The sequence below is a fragment of the Pseudoliparis swirei genome, chromosome 18 (assembly GCF_029220125.1).
Source record: "Pseudoliparis swirei isolate HS2019 ecotype Mariana Trench chromosome 18, NWPU_hadal_v1, whole genome shotgun sequence".
NCBI classification, from domain to species: Eukaryota; Metazoa; Chordata; class Actinopteri; order Perciformes; family Liparidae; genus Pseudoliparis; species Pseudoliparis swirei.
Window position 1 is genome coordinate 17,656,680 of NC_079405.1, and position 14,704 is coordinate 17,671,383.

Genomic DNA, 14,704 nt, shown 5'->3' on the forward strand with positions numbered 1-14,704 from the left:
AGGGATGTCGTATGTGTACAGATTGTAAAGCCCTCTGAGACAAATTTGTAATTTTTGATATTGGGCAATATAAAATAAACTGAATTAAATTGGATTGATAAAAGGTCATCAGACAAGGAACAATTCCGGCTTCTAACTGCAACTTAAATTTGTTGAAAATAATTATTTCGAGAATGGAAACCAATAGACCAGCGATTCCCAAAGTGTGGGCCGCGAAGGTACTGCAGGTGGGAGGTCATTTACAATAAATAAATAAAATGTTTTTAATTTTCAATTTTGAAAAGTTTGAAATTAATATAAAAATATTTATGATTTAAATTACGTGTTATTCTTTTATCTGACCTATTTTTCTGACCGCCAAACAAAACAATGTCAAATGGGGCGCCCTATAGTATTAAAGTAAATATATATGAGCTCCGGAGAAAATGGTATCCAAAACATACATTGTCGGTTAATACATTTTTTATCGGTTAAATTCTGAAGGTCATTTAATCATCCCTAGTTTATGTTTTGATCAGAGTTGTGATCAGCGCCGCCGCTCCCATAACGCGCACTCCGCGCTGCGCGTAGGGCACCAAGTCCTGAGGGGGCACCACAAAATAGGCAACTAAAAAAATCCTCATGGTTATAATAATTATAATGCCGATATTATTTCAGTCTAGAAATATTAGGCGCCTTTTAGGCATGTATGTCACAAAACAGGCAGAACAAGAGATATATTTAATCGCTCAGCACCCCCCCCCCCAGTTAACACTTCTCGGGTCGCATCGCTCTGCCGTGATGCGAGCCGACACATCCGCGCAACGCTGGTTGTGATTAAAGGCTTGGGTGGGCCGCAGAAGATTTTCAGATTTCAAATTGGGCCGCGGCATTCTTGAGTTTGGGAACCGCTGCAATAGACTATGTCAAGATGCATCGACATTAGTTCACGAAAAAAGAACAGCATCCGTTGATTCAACCAAGATGCATTACATCTCAATGTAGTTCTCAGTTATGCATTATGTCAAACTGCAAAGTACAATAAAAGTACTTTATACTGCTTTGAAAATCTAGCGATATAATCTTGAATAAAACAAAAGATGTGTATCTACTTGTTTTTTAGTCTGCTGCTGATCAAATATACAGAGATCCTGCTGCTGCTCATAAATGTTGACATATAATGTGCTAAACCCTCTGACTGAAAACAAGATTTAAAGTTAAGTTGGAAGAATGACTAAGAAAAAACAGGAGAGATTAATGTAATCAGGGTTTTATACCAGTATTATAGTTTCTTTATGTACCGACAATCAGAATGTAACTACTATATTTCTACATACAAAATGTCTACAAAAGGCTGATTCACACATGTTCTGCCCGGAGCGATGGGTCTGTGAAAACAACAAGACAGTTTTAAATGACTGAATGTTTCGTGAAAAATCATCAAAGGGTTATATTTATTGTGAAATCCCTCATTCTAAACAGTCGGTCTATTACATCCCACGGACATAAACGGTTCATTGTCTATCATGTGTATGCTGTCACTGTGGTAGGCATGCATTATACAGTCAGTCGTTCTTTTCTTTTACATCTTGTGTCCAGATGTGCTCTCAGTTTAACATAAGTCACTTACAACTCCTTAAACACCTATTTTATATTCATGACATGAACGTGTTCAGAAAAACTGCACAAGTACCGTATGCCTGGTGATAAAAATCAGTATTTCGTAATTTGGTTGCTCTTTTTTAAATTGTTCATGACCCCATCCTCATATCCTGTATGCTCACTAGCAGCTGTGGCAAATGTCGTTCGTTACTATGTGCACACCTCAACTTAGAAACCTCTTTCTGACTGAACTCATCAAAACATCATAAACACATCCTGAATATTATATTCTGAACAGTGAAACAACATTCATGTAGAAATAAACATTTAGTTTTTAACCCATTTACAAAGGTATTTCGGAACATTGGTGCAGATGAAGGAGAACTGACCTGACTGGACTGTGGGGTTATGGATCAAACCAAACAGATTGGGAACAAGTGATTTCCTGCTTATGCGGTACCATATCACAAACATGGACATTCAAAACACATTTACAGTAGAACGCACGTAAATACACCATCCTCTCCCCAGCCTGCTGAGTCAGGGAGAACTTCATCTGAACCTCTATATATACACACGGGTATGTGTGCGTGTGTGTGTGTGTGTGTGTGCGCATGTGTGTGTGCATAGATACTTTTCTGATACCACCCAGACAGGCAGACTGCAGCCATGAACTTTGACACACTAATCTTGGAGCAGCCTCCCTTTTGGGCACTGGGCCAATACAGTAATTGGAAATACCTCTCGGACTATCCCGCTGCGCTCCATAGCATGATCGACAACTGGGCCACGTCAGTTCACACCACATGACAGCACAAAGAAACCATTCTTTCACAGGATTTATTTTATGTTTTTAATAAGCAATATTAATCCCCTGTAATTTAGCCACGGCCAGATTCATAAAATATGGTTTTGAAGAGGGTTTAAATTGTCAACTTCTTTTGTGGTCATAAATTACCAGCCCGCTGAGCAAGAAACTGAAGATGAGCATCTGAGCCATATTGCCATAGAAAAAATGTGAAGATATGTACATATTCAAGATATTTTATCAGGATTACAACATCAAATCTTTGGGTTGATTAGTTTGCAGTGTGTTGCACAGGAATGAGTCTCATCAAGGCACTGGGGACCTTGTCTGAGGGTTGACAGACGTCCTTTTTTTTATCTTCATGCTTGAAGGTAACTATGCAACTTCCACTCAATTGGTTCATGTTGCACTTTCATCTTCATAACTCAGCATCACATTTTGTTTTGTGTGTTGTTGTCAAGTATTTTCATAGATTTGTATGTCTGTCTATTTGACTTCACATTTGTATCATTTTGAAACACAATCTGACTTTTTTATCTCACCGTCTTGCTTTTGCTATTTTTTTTTCACACACACTATACTTGACCTTTGTAGAATGCCAGCACATGTCTCCAAAACACAGACCCAAAGTGTTCTGCACTGGATCCCTTACACACTAGCCACTACAATTCTAAAGATCATATTTCACGTCACTCAGCATCATGCTGACTCGACATGTGATGTTGCGTATGGAATTAATGTTTCACGGTCTCACTCACGGTCTCATGTCAGCTGGGATCGGCTCCAGCGCCCCGCGACCCCAATGAGGATAAGCGGTATGGATAATGGAACGTCTCACTCACCAAAATTCCACGCAATCTATGACTAAGTCATAACTGTACAGGCCTGTTAACGCTGCTGGATACTGCACTTCATTAGAAGGATAGACATTCAATTATTTATTTATTTAACAACCGTAGAAAGCTGCTAGGCTCATTTTCATGTGCCAAGCCTGATTTAAGTCTTCTTCAAGCTGCAATCGTGTGATTGCAATATTACAAAAAATGTTGAACCCAATTGTCGGTACGTATTTTGGATTATGCTCATAATACTGAGTCTCATTTTTACAGTTGATGTGGACATATTTCTGAAATATTCATGTCATATCTAAGACCATAATACATGACACATTGATGGGTAATAAATATATATTTCATTTTAACTCCTGTAACGTATTTCCAAAATTGGATGTCTGGTAAAGTAATAATTCAGCCAACGACCTTCTCTCGTTCTCTCCTTTCCAACGGGAGGATTTATTCTCTGATCACACATGTAAAATACAAGCTCGATGCGATTGCAATAACAGCGGGAGTCCTTCTCGGTCAGCACATGTCAAAACCCAAAACGACTCTGCCTTTCCAAGTCCGGCTCTTCCAGCCCCCACATTCCGTGACGTCGTCCTGACCTCGGATCTGCTCGTCTGCTTCTTTCTCACAGCAGGGGGGCCCTCGTCCCCCTCTCTCATTGTAACAACATGATGTGTGTGTGTGTGTGTGTTGCTTTGGGTGAGGCGGAGTGGTAACCTTCGACAGCCAGACATGACACGTATCGGCACATACTTCACCTGCTACGTGCTGTTTATTCTGAGGTTTGAAGGGACTGGGACATGACAGTCCAATTCAATAATTCTGATTAATATTAACACTACCCAGTTTATTTAAAGCCATATTTATGCCTCAATATAGTAAACACTCTGATCATCTTTGCCTATTTGCTGAATTGATTTTTTTTCATGTAAGACTTTGGTTTGAATAACTTACTGTAACACATCAAATCTAAAACTTCTATTTTTAGCCTTATGTGTGGCACTTTCTTCTTGTAGTTCTTTTCAAAATTATGAATTAATATAATTGATTTTGTCATGTTTTTGTATGCATCTTACAGTGTAGGATGACAAGAGGATGCAACAAGATTATCCTGCAAACATTATAAAAGTTTAACTACCAGAGTGGAAAAGAAAGTCAGGCAAGTTTACATTTTATGTAGAGATCTGATTTATGCATCCCGCTGAGCTTGCCAATCAAGCCTTAGTGTTTCTGTGAAACTGATTGATCCTAGAACAAACCAAATATGGGGAGCAAATGTCACAACCGATTCTGGGAGCTTTGGACAAATTCCAGTTCCAATGAAATCAGGTCAAGATTTTCTCTCTTGCTAGAAACCCCCAAGTCTGCAAAAATAATTAGTCATAGCTGGGTAAACAAAGCCCCCTAGGTCTTAAAAATAGTACACAAGCTGTCCCTGCGTATTTCTTCAGGTTAAGCTTAAAATAATGTCCCAGTCTTTGTGAGGGCATTTTGACTGGGGGGATGGGGGAGTTATTGATTCATTTGTTTCAGCTTAAGGATTTTGCCTGCCTGAATCAATAGGATCCATAGCCTACCAGCAGTGTCCTTGAGGTGAGGGTTAGGTCTGCACTAAGCACACAATACCTAATTTCCCCATATGCGTGATCACTTGAAACATGTCAGTCAGCTGGACTACCAGAGAGCAAAGTGCTGCAGGGAGATGGTGGTGTGGGGGGGGGGGGTGTTGAGATAAGCCTCAGCCGCGATTTTACAGAGAAATCCTGTATTATTTATCCAGGACCTCCACGTGCGCCGTCTCTGGGATGGTCTGAGCTCAGCTCTCTGATTGGACACACCTCTCTGTCAGCTCACGCCTACAAAGTCTCATCCAGGCGGGGGCGGGACCTGTGCCGCATAAACACCAATGATTGGCCCAGATACAACAACACAAATGCAGCTTTATCTCCGCGGGTTCGAGGAGCAGGTCGCTCGTTATAAATACTGCCTCCAACCGGGGGGAACAAAATGAGCACCGACAGCCCAAAAAGCCGCGTCCGGCCATCTCTTCATGATCACTGTGAGAAGGATGCTGCAACAAGCTCTCAGAGTCTCCGGCCGGAGCGCCTTGCACCTTGTGAAGTGGATGGAGAGGTGGGCTGAGCGCGCGTCCGCCAAGCCGCAGCCACTGAGGACCCTGGACGACATGCCTGGACCGTCGGTCGCCAGCTTCGCCTGGGACTTGTTCGCTAGACGCGGGCTGTCACGGTTGCACGAGCTGCAGGTATAATTGTATTGTTCAATAGGGACATACTAATAGTTATAATACTTTCTTGTAATATGAATACATTTAGTATAGGCTGCAACATAGGGCTAAGTTATTACACAAATAAAAATAATGAATGAGTGCAAAAAATTGTTGGAAAAATACTTATAACACAAATACACTTTCCCCCTTGCACAGATATATGGGACATTAGCCTTTCAGCTTCACACCCTGCATATACACAATTCTGATCAAGCTCAAAGTAAAGTGAAACATACTGTTGAGTGGAGGGGGGCTTTAATCTAAATCTAAAGAGATCCCTTTTAAAACGTTATGGTCTGTTCAGTTAATTTAGCCAGGAGTTATCAGCATGTCAAGAACACTATTTGACTGATCAAACCATGCCTTCCAAGTTACACTACTGTTCAAAAGTTTGGGGTCACCCCGACAATTTCGTGTCTTCCAAATAATGATTAATATTTGAAGTATTAATTTTGTTCTTCAAACTTCAAGCTCAAAGGAAGGCCAGTTGTATAGCTTATATCACCAGCATAACTGTTTTTAGCTGTGCTAGCATAATTGCACAAGGGTTTTCTAATCAGATATTAGTCTTCTAAGGCGATTAGCAAACACAATGTACCATTAGAACACTGGAGTGATCGTTGATGGAAATGGGCCTCTATACACCTATGGAGATATTTCATTAGAAACCAGACACTTCCACCTTGAATATTAATTTACCACATTAACAATGTATAGAGTGTATTTTTGATTAATTAGTTATCTTTATTGAAAAAACAGTGCTTTTCTTTGAAAAATAAAGACATTTCTCAGTGACCCTAAACTTTTGAACGGTCGTGTATGTAAGTTCAGAAAAAAAGATCTTATCATTATTGGATGAGGAAAGCCTAAATGCATCTTCCGTTCTACACTTGGTTTCAAACTCGAGGACAGTGCATCCAAAGCCTCGTAGCCAGCGTGATTTTCACAAGGTCTCTCTTCTATCTCATGTCCCAGCTGGAAGGAGTGCGGCGGTATGGGCCCATGTGGAAGGCCAGCTTCGGCCCCATCCTGACAGTTCATGTGGCTGATCCGGTGCTCATTGAGCAGGTTCTGAGGCAGGAGGGCCAGCACCCCATGCGCTCTGACCTTTCCTCTTGGAAGGACTACAGGAAGCTCAGAGGACACCACTATGGACTCCTGACATCGTGAGTACTTCCTCTTCTCTCTTGTTGGAAAACCCGAATCACAAGATAGGGTCCGGCTAAATGTAAACTTGAACGATGGTAAAACATATAATATCACTGAATGATGTAAGAAAGTAACTAAGAACTGAAGACAAAGACAATCAAATAAAGATAAGACACAGTGATCAAGTAAAACAGTAAAACAGAACTTACAAGACTTTAAATTATTTACCCTCCGGCTGTTTTACAAATCGTTTTTTTTCCTGATTATGAATGAAATAATGTGGACAAACCCTTTGTAATTCAGCAGTTAACTAATCTTGAAACCCTGATTTAGTGCAGCTGAATTGTGTATGCACATGCTCCACGAACATGAGCCTTTGTTCAATTTGACTGTGTGTTCCTAGTGAGGGGGAGGAGTGGCAGTCGGTGAGGAGTCTCCTGGGGAAGCATATGCTGCGACCTAAAGCAGTCGACGCTTACGATAAAACCCTCAACGCCGTGGTCAGTGATCTCATTGCCAAACTTCACCTTCGCAGACGCTCTCATGGCCTCGTCTATGATATCGGCAGCGAGTTCTATCGCTTTGGTCTTGAAGGTAATATTTTTATGTGTCTGAGGCATGACAACATAATGCATCACTACACCCTGTACTACACCATGTAAATAATAGTAATTAGGGACAGATACAGGAAGGAAGCTGGATTTTGTGATAAAACTGACATTTGTTTCAATGTAGATCCCTGCCAGAGCGTAGAGTTTCAACATTTCCATCATGTATCAACAACAAGTAACCTTTATCTCACCTTTCCAGTGATAAAAACAAGTATGCAGATCCTTTCAGCAAGTCAAAGTACCATTTCTGCAAATACAAAATTCAAAATTGTATAAGTAAGAGTCCTGCATTTAAAAATATAACCAGGAGAAGCTGAATTGCCTATTTCAGGGTGTTATGTTATATGTTATATAAATATCGTCACTAATAAATGACTTTATATAGTATTTCATGTTACATTTTGTCAAGATTGAGCTAATTTACTTTAATACACAGCCTTTGAGTAGTTTAACCTTTAACACTGTATCTTATTCTCTAAAAATAAGCCACATGTATTCCTCATTCCCAGCCTCTAGGCTCCTCAACAGTTATTCCTTTCAGATCAAAGAGTGACATTCATTCATTCAGTTATTTTCCTAAAGCCTGTTTCAGTCCAATGATTGTGGTTACATGCACAGCTCTCAAACATTTTCTCTGTCATTGTCAAAATGATTGTTAGTCTAGAATATTTCCTAATCAGAGCCGTCGTCTGTGCAGTGTTGAGTGGAGCCCGGGCCAACGCCGAGATTACGGTACATTTCTGTCAGCCCTTGTCCGTGTCTGCGTTTACTTTTGTGCGTTCTTTGACAGGCATTTCCTCAGTGTTGTTTGAATCCAGGATCGGTAGCCTGGATGAAGTGGTCCCAGAAGAGACAGAGCGTTTCATCCAGTCGATCAACACCATGTTTGTAATGACGCTTCTCACCATGGCCATGCCAAAGTGGTTGCACCAGCTGTTTCCAAAACCCTGGAACATCTTCTGTCAGTGCTGGGACTATATGTTTGAATTCGGTAAGTCAATTATCTTAATCATTCAAGTTTACATTACATTACACGTCATTTAGCAGATGCTTTTATCCAAAGCGACTTACAATCAGTGCATTCAACCATGAGTACAAACTCAGAACAACAAGAATGAAGGAACTAACATTTCTACAAGAAAGCCAAACTACAAAATACCATAAGTAATACCAAAAGTAATATTATAAGTAATACCATAAGTAATACCATAAGTAAGTGCCATTCAAGTGCCACTGAAGTGCTAATAAGTTTTTATTCAAGGTATAGTCGGAGAAGATGTGTTTTTTAGTTTTCGGCAGAAGTTGTAGAGACTTTCTGTGGTCCTGATGTCAGTGGGGAGCTCATTCCTCCTCTGAGGAGCCAGGACCGCAAACAGTCTTGATTTTGTCGAGTGATTAGCGATGGAGTCACAATTCGATTGGTTGTTGCCGAGCGGAGTGAACGAGCTGGTATGTTATGTAAGGCTTGACCATATTCTCGATGTAGACGGGGCCCGATCCGTTCAGAGCACGGTACGCAAGAACCAATGTTTTGAAGCGGATGCGGGCAGCCACCGGTAACCAGTGAAGAGAGCGGAGGAGCGGAGTGGTGTGGGTGAATTTCGGGAGGCTGAAGACCAGTCGAGCTGCTGCATTCTGGATGAGCTGCTGAGGTCGGATGGCCTTAGCGGGTAGACCAGCCAGGAGGGAGTTGCAGTAGTCGAGGCGTGAAATGACCAGAGCCTGGACCAGACCCTGTGTTCTGAGTAAGAAGAGGCCGTATTCTCCTGATGTTGTGCAGCATGTACCTACAGGAACGTGTCGTCGCAGTTATGTTGGCCGCCAGGGAGAGTTGACTGTCTAGTGTCACCCCGAGGTTCCTGGCAGTCGGGGTTGGGGCTAACACGGAGATGGTGAAAGTGGTCGTCAGGTCGTGGGTGGGAGAGATTTATTGACAGCTTTAAGGATTAACAAATGTAAAACTAAAATGGAAGCAAAAAGGTACAGGGTATCTAAGGCCAACACAATAAACCAAAAGCCCCACGCTACCTAGAACATAAAGGTCACACTGGACTACCGTAGTAAAAGCAAAAACAATACTGAGCTCCCTGTCTAGCCAAAAGACAGGAGAAAACAGACAACCCCTCACAGCTTCCCCCAAAATGACACATGGTTGCCGACACTCAGGCACCAGACCACAGAATGTCCGACTGTTCGCAGCTTGGAGTTGAAAAGAGAGAGAGCACTGGACTGATAGTATATATAGATCTATAATATATAGATCCAGCCCACTGATTGAGTGATGTCTCTCAGGTGGTGGTGCTCGAGGCGTGCCAGACCTGAAACAGATAGACAGCCCTCTTCTAAGAAGAGGGTGGAGTTAATTCAGGGGGCGTTACACTCACCTTCTGCATTACTTACTGTCATAATGACCTCTAATCTCTGTGCTTCTAGCGAAAGGTCACATTGACCACCGTCTGACGGCCGAAGCAGAGAAGGTTGCCCGTGGAGAGGAGGTGGAGGGCCGTTACCTCACCTACTTCCTGTCGCGGACCGGTCTGCCCATGAAGACCGTCTACAGCAACATCACAGAGCTGCTTCTTGCAGGAGTCGACACAGTAAGACACGTCACATGGCCCCTTCTTCACTGGATTGTGACGTCAGTTCTACCAGATGCATCAACCTCTCGTGCACCTTCCCTGCCCCTTCAGATCTCCAGCACCATGTCCTGGTCGTTGTACGAGCTGTCCCGTCACCCCGAGGTGCAGGCATCGCTCCGGGATGAGGTGTTGAGCGTGCTGGAGGGTCGAAGCATCCCGGAAGCAAAGGATGTGGCCCGCATGCCTCTCCTGAAGGCCACAGTCAAAGAAGTGCTGAGGTATAAGTCAAACGATTCTGATTAGTTTCCTGAATACATGTATTTTTTAATCCTCAAGTTGTATGTTACTCACATTATTGAACTTTTGTTTTTCAGGTTGTACCCTGTTATTCCTGCCAATGCAAGAGTCATTACAGAAAGAGACATCCAGGTTGGAGGCTACCTCATCCCTAAAAATGTGAGTGTGCAAAAAATGGGACTTTGTGCACTTTGAAATCATTCGTAAACTGCGATGGATTCAAATCTGTCTCATGTCATGTGGTCACACTGCGAGGAGTCTGTCATACTGGGATCCGTGTGAATGTGACACATATCTGACTGTAAGCTCTTTCCATCCAGACTCTGATTACCCTCTGCCACTTTGCAACATCGCGGGATCCAGCAGTGTTTTCAAACCCAGATGAATTCCAGCCCCAGCGATGGTTGAACAAGGACCAGGCTCACCACCCGTATGCCTCTGTACCATTTGGGGTGGGAAAACGCAGCTGCATAGGTCGTCGTATCGCTGAGCTGGAACTCTACCTCGCTCTAAGCAGGGTGCGTTGGCTGGACTTGAGAATACTTTGATATAGATAGGTAGTTTGTGGATAGGACCAGGGAGACTCTTTTTTCTATTTTTGTCTTTTTATTACTGTAATGAAAACTGAAAAGTGCATATATTCAGCAGTAATTGAATGTTTGATTATATGTTGAAAATCAAAACAGAATATTAACAAGTGCTCAAGTTTGTTTCCGATGAAATGCAGTTTGTCAGAAACTTTTTTCCAACAAATCCTCTTGCTTTTTTGCTTGGAATAATGAAATTTAAAGTAGGGGATTCAAGCCGTCGTGTTAAAACAATTCCTAGTTAATTTATTTGATTACTTAATCTAGGGATTTCAGTTAATAGTCACTAACACACACTTTAGCACATGAGGAGCACTTGTTTTTCTTTTTTATTCAGTCACCTTTGAGTAAATCTGTTTTCTCTGTTCACTCTAGATTCTCATAGAGTTCGATGTGAAGCCGGACCCAGAAGGGATTTCTGTGAAGCCCATGACACGGACGCTTCTGGTTCCTGAAAATGTCATTAGCCTCCAGTTTATTGAACGATGACCGACTCTCCTGTGCTAATCTGTTACACGTACGAGGACGTGAGTCTCTTTGCAGTCGAGAGCGCAAGCAGACAGAGTTATCACAAGAGCCAAGAGCCTGCTGCCACAGCGAGAGCGGACCTTCAACCTTCGAATCGACAAAGGCCAAAGCCCTCCGTACCTGTCACCTAGTGTGTGGAGAAGGACAACTGAATCAGGGATGAACAGTAACAGCTCACGACTGAGGCTTTACTCTGGGAGCGGTGTAACTCCAAATGTAAATACTGGCAGTTTTTTCAACTAAAATCCCCATGAAGAATTTTTTGCACAGGGCCAAGAGCAAGCCAGTCAACTCCTTCAGTACGTTGCAACAGACAAGCTTCAGACTTCAGGCTGTTAGCGTCAGATCGTGTTGTCTGTTAGAGAATTTGCAACAAGTTTGAATGTAAAGCTTTTTATTTTATTTTAAACCCTTTCTAAATTTGATTATGACCTGTAATCTTCTACACTCATAACTATATTCAGCATTTCCTGTGTTTCCTGGATGTGTAAATATTTCATTGTATTAGTGTTTCTGTATATGAGTCTGATATACACAGTATGCTGTCCATGATTTGAGTATTAGGAGAGTCCCAGATTGGCACATGACATGTTTCTTCAGCTGTTATAGACAGGATGTTCAAAATATTGATCAGATTGTATTTTTAAAGGTGCTTTTGGAGAACTTTTAGTGACAGATTCCTTCTTTTGTAAAAAAGGCAGCTGTTTATTATTCCTGTGTAGGAATGCCACTGTTTAAAATCTGGCCCCTCTGCACCCTGGCTTTGTCTGTAGTATTTTTATTTTTTTATTTTTATGTACAGTGCATCCGGAAAGTATTCACAGCGCTTCACTTTTTCCACATTTTGTTATGTTACAGCCTTATTCCAAAATGGATTAAATTCATTATTTTCCTCAACATTCTACACACAACAACCCATAATGACAAAGTGAAAACTGTTTTTTGCAAATTTTTGCAAATCTGTTAAAAATAAAGAACGAAAACATAACATGTACATAAGTATTCACAGCCTTTGCCATGATTCCTCCCCGGTGTCTGAGAGAGAGGCAGCACAAGTCCTTCCTTCCTGCTGCTGTCAGGCTGCACAACACACTGCAGTAGATCGCTGGAGATCCTGGCAAACTCGGCACTTTACTTTATTTTCCCCCTGTATATTTAGTATTAGTATTTATTTTTAATTTTTATTGATGCTCTGATGTGCACCGCTGCTGTGATTTTTGAAATGTCCCAAGTGGGACAAATAAAGGAATATCATATCATATACATCATAATGCATGTGCGCATATTAAAACACATACCGAGTATGTTAATAATGCACTATAGACAGTGTCAACACATTTTTCTGCCATCTGCTTCCTAGTGAATGGTGTGCTTCAACTGCATCTTCCTATAAGTTAAATGTTTCCTTAAATCATACATATATATTTCACTGCTATTCTTAAAAGTGACATTATAGTAGACGGTCTGTGTGTTACCACCCGCAGTGTATATGAACTAGTCAAACATTTTAGAAGGAAATGACAAAAAGGACGTTTTTCTGTCCGTTATTCCACCGCCAGCTTCCCAGTGATCCTGGAGGCCTCCGTCGGCCCCCGCTCGCCACACGTCTGCTGGCTCTCTTGGCTCGCTGGCTTCTCCAGCATTTCTGTCAATAGTGAACTTATTCTTAACACGTCAACATCTGGTACAATAACACATGACTCGTTTTATCCTTATTTTTTTCCTTTGAGATCTAGAACCCCAAGATGACAAGTGAGAAAAAAGATTATGGTGATCCAGTTTCTAAGTCTGATCTAAATAGTATTCTGAGCTGCATTAATGACTTATTTAATTATATGTGTGCGTGTGTCTATATATATTCTAACAAGATGTCTCCGGAGAGAGCGAGAGATTTGAGAAAGGAACTTTTGTAAACATCTATCCAAAAGAAACTGCAAACAAAAACTACGCTGCATAGTCTAAATATCTTGAACCCCCTCTGACCTTGCCCCGTATGATCATTACATCGAGGTGACAGAGCTGAGCGTCCAGTTACACTCTGCAATCTTCGAAGTGAAGACAGCGTGCCATGCTAGCAGCGAGGCAGTGTTTATGTTGCATTCGCATGGAATCATCATTTTAAAAGACGAGAGCGCGGCGCTAAAGTTTAGTGAGGTCGGCAGAGAATACGAGCAGAAGAAATAGACGGCGCTGCCTTTTTACTTTTTAAAGTTCCATAAAAAAAATTGCCATCCTCCGTGATAAAAAGTACAACCGGATGTTACGCAGGTTGCTCTCAGGAGAACATTTTTAACAGATTGGAATATGCTACATGCGGACTAGTATAGTTGCGTAAAATAATACACACAATAGTTATATTTAATTATTTATTATTTTCCATCACCACAGCATAATTTCTTAATGAAAGCTCTTGCTTCCCCCATGGCGTCCAGAAGGCGTCCGTCTACTACATGGTTGGCAACCTCATGAATGAACATTAGGGAGGGAGAAGTGGTTGGAAGACAACAGTTGTTCTTGATTACCTGGAGAAGAGCGTTGTCCCTCTGCAGCCTCTCCTCCAGGCTGCCTTGTGGAGGATCCAACTGCTTGCAACTCCTCCTCTTCATCACACATAGTTACACAAGTTATTACTGCCACCAGCACGCCAAAGAATAGCAACAAAAGAACGATGCCGTGTTGCTGCTGGCTGTTCATCCACTGCAAGCTCACTAAAGGTGTTTTTATGAGTTATCGTTTTCCAGATCAATATAATGCAAATGCAAGTCAGGGGGCTTTAGAGGCACAACCTGCCTGAACTTCAAGGACTGACAACAAATAATTAAACTACTGAGTCACATAATATTTGGAAAAATACCAGTACTTTCTTTGGACAAAAAAACAAGTGCAAACCGTTGATGTTGCTTGAAGTACAGTCTCAGTCTCTTTAAACTGATTTAAACAAAATTACTGTTATCAACCCTTAGTTTAAATACAAAACCGTATTCTGCACCAAATAAATAAGAAATGAATAAGAAAAGTTCTGCTAAAATACAGTAACAGTATATATTCTGTATCCTACTCAAAACAAAGAGTGTCGGGCTATATAATAATGCAGCCATGGATACAGACAACACCACTTTCCCTGAAACAGTAACTTCTTGTGCTGAAGTTGCTGACGGTCACTGTGGCCAGACTGTTCCCTAAAGAGCAAAGGAAACTTAGCCTAGCCTGCACATGCATGTTTTAACATAATAATTCACATTAAACAGGTAGGCGATATTAACAATGTCAACCATAATAATACACAACACAGAATCAATGTAACACCTCACCTGAAGCTCTGATGGTCCAGCTGCTGCTCCCTCAACCTGATTTGAGTTTCCTGAATGCGTTTCAAAATGAATTAATGTCAACCTTGAGTACAACAAGTAGTATACGTATTTTTTTTGGATA

The 14,704-nt window shown here is 41.5% G+C and overlaps 1 protein-coding gene across 2 annotated transcripts; it reads left to right on the forward strand.

Annotated features, from left to right (window-relative positions):
- Nucleotides 1–5,214: 5,214 nt before the first annotated feature.
- Nucleotides 5,215–12,260, forward strand: LOC130208381 (25-hydroxyvitamin D-1 alpha hydroxylase, mitochondrial). Of its 2 annotated transcripts, none has more exons than XM_056437461.1 (9): nt 5,215–5,497; nt 6,497–6,687; nt 7,074–7,264; nt 7,979–8,272; nt 9,715–9,878; nt 9,972–10,138; nt 10,235–10,316; nt 10,478–10,675; nt 11,120–12,260. In XM_056437461.1, the coding sequence occupies exons 1-9, from the start codon at nt 5,285–5,287 to the stop codon at nt 11,231–11,233; spliced, it is 1,614 nt and encodes a 537-aa protein (XP_056293436.1). In that variant the 5' UTR covers nt 5,215–5,284; the 3' UTR covers nt 11,234–12,260. The 2 variants fall into 2 exon arrangements, with proteins under 2 accessions (XP_056293436.1, XP_056293437.1); XM_056437462.1 differs by having other exon boundaries at nt 8,072–8,272.
- Nucleotides 12,261–14,704: the final 2,444 nt, after the last annotated feature.

What these genes read in the sequence shown, in the direction of transcription:
- LOC130208381 (XM_056437461.1), top strand. Translation starts at nt 5,285, where the DNA reads ATGATCACTGTGAGAAGGATGCTGCAACAAGCTCTCAGAGTCTCCGGC. An exon ending in CACGGTTGCACGAGCTGCAG is followed by an intron (nt 5,498 to 6,496) that starts GTATAATTGTAT and finishes CTCATGTCCCAG; the next exon opens with CTGGAAGGAGTGCGGCGGTA. An exon ending in GGACTATATGTTTGAATTCG is followed by an intron (nt 8,273 to 9,714) that starts GTAAGTCAATTA and finishes CTGTGCTTCTAG; the next exon opens with CGAAAGGTCACATTGACCAC.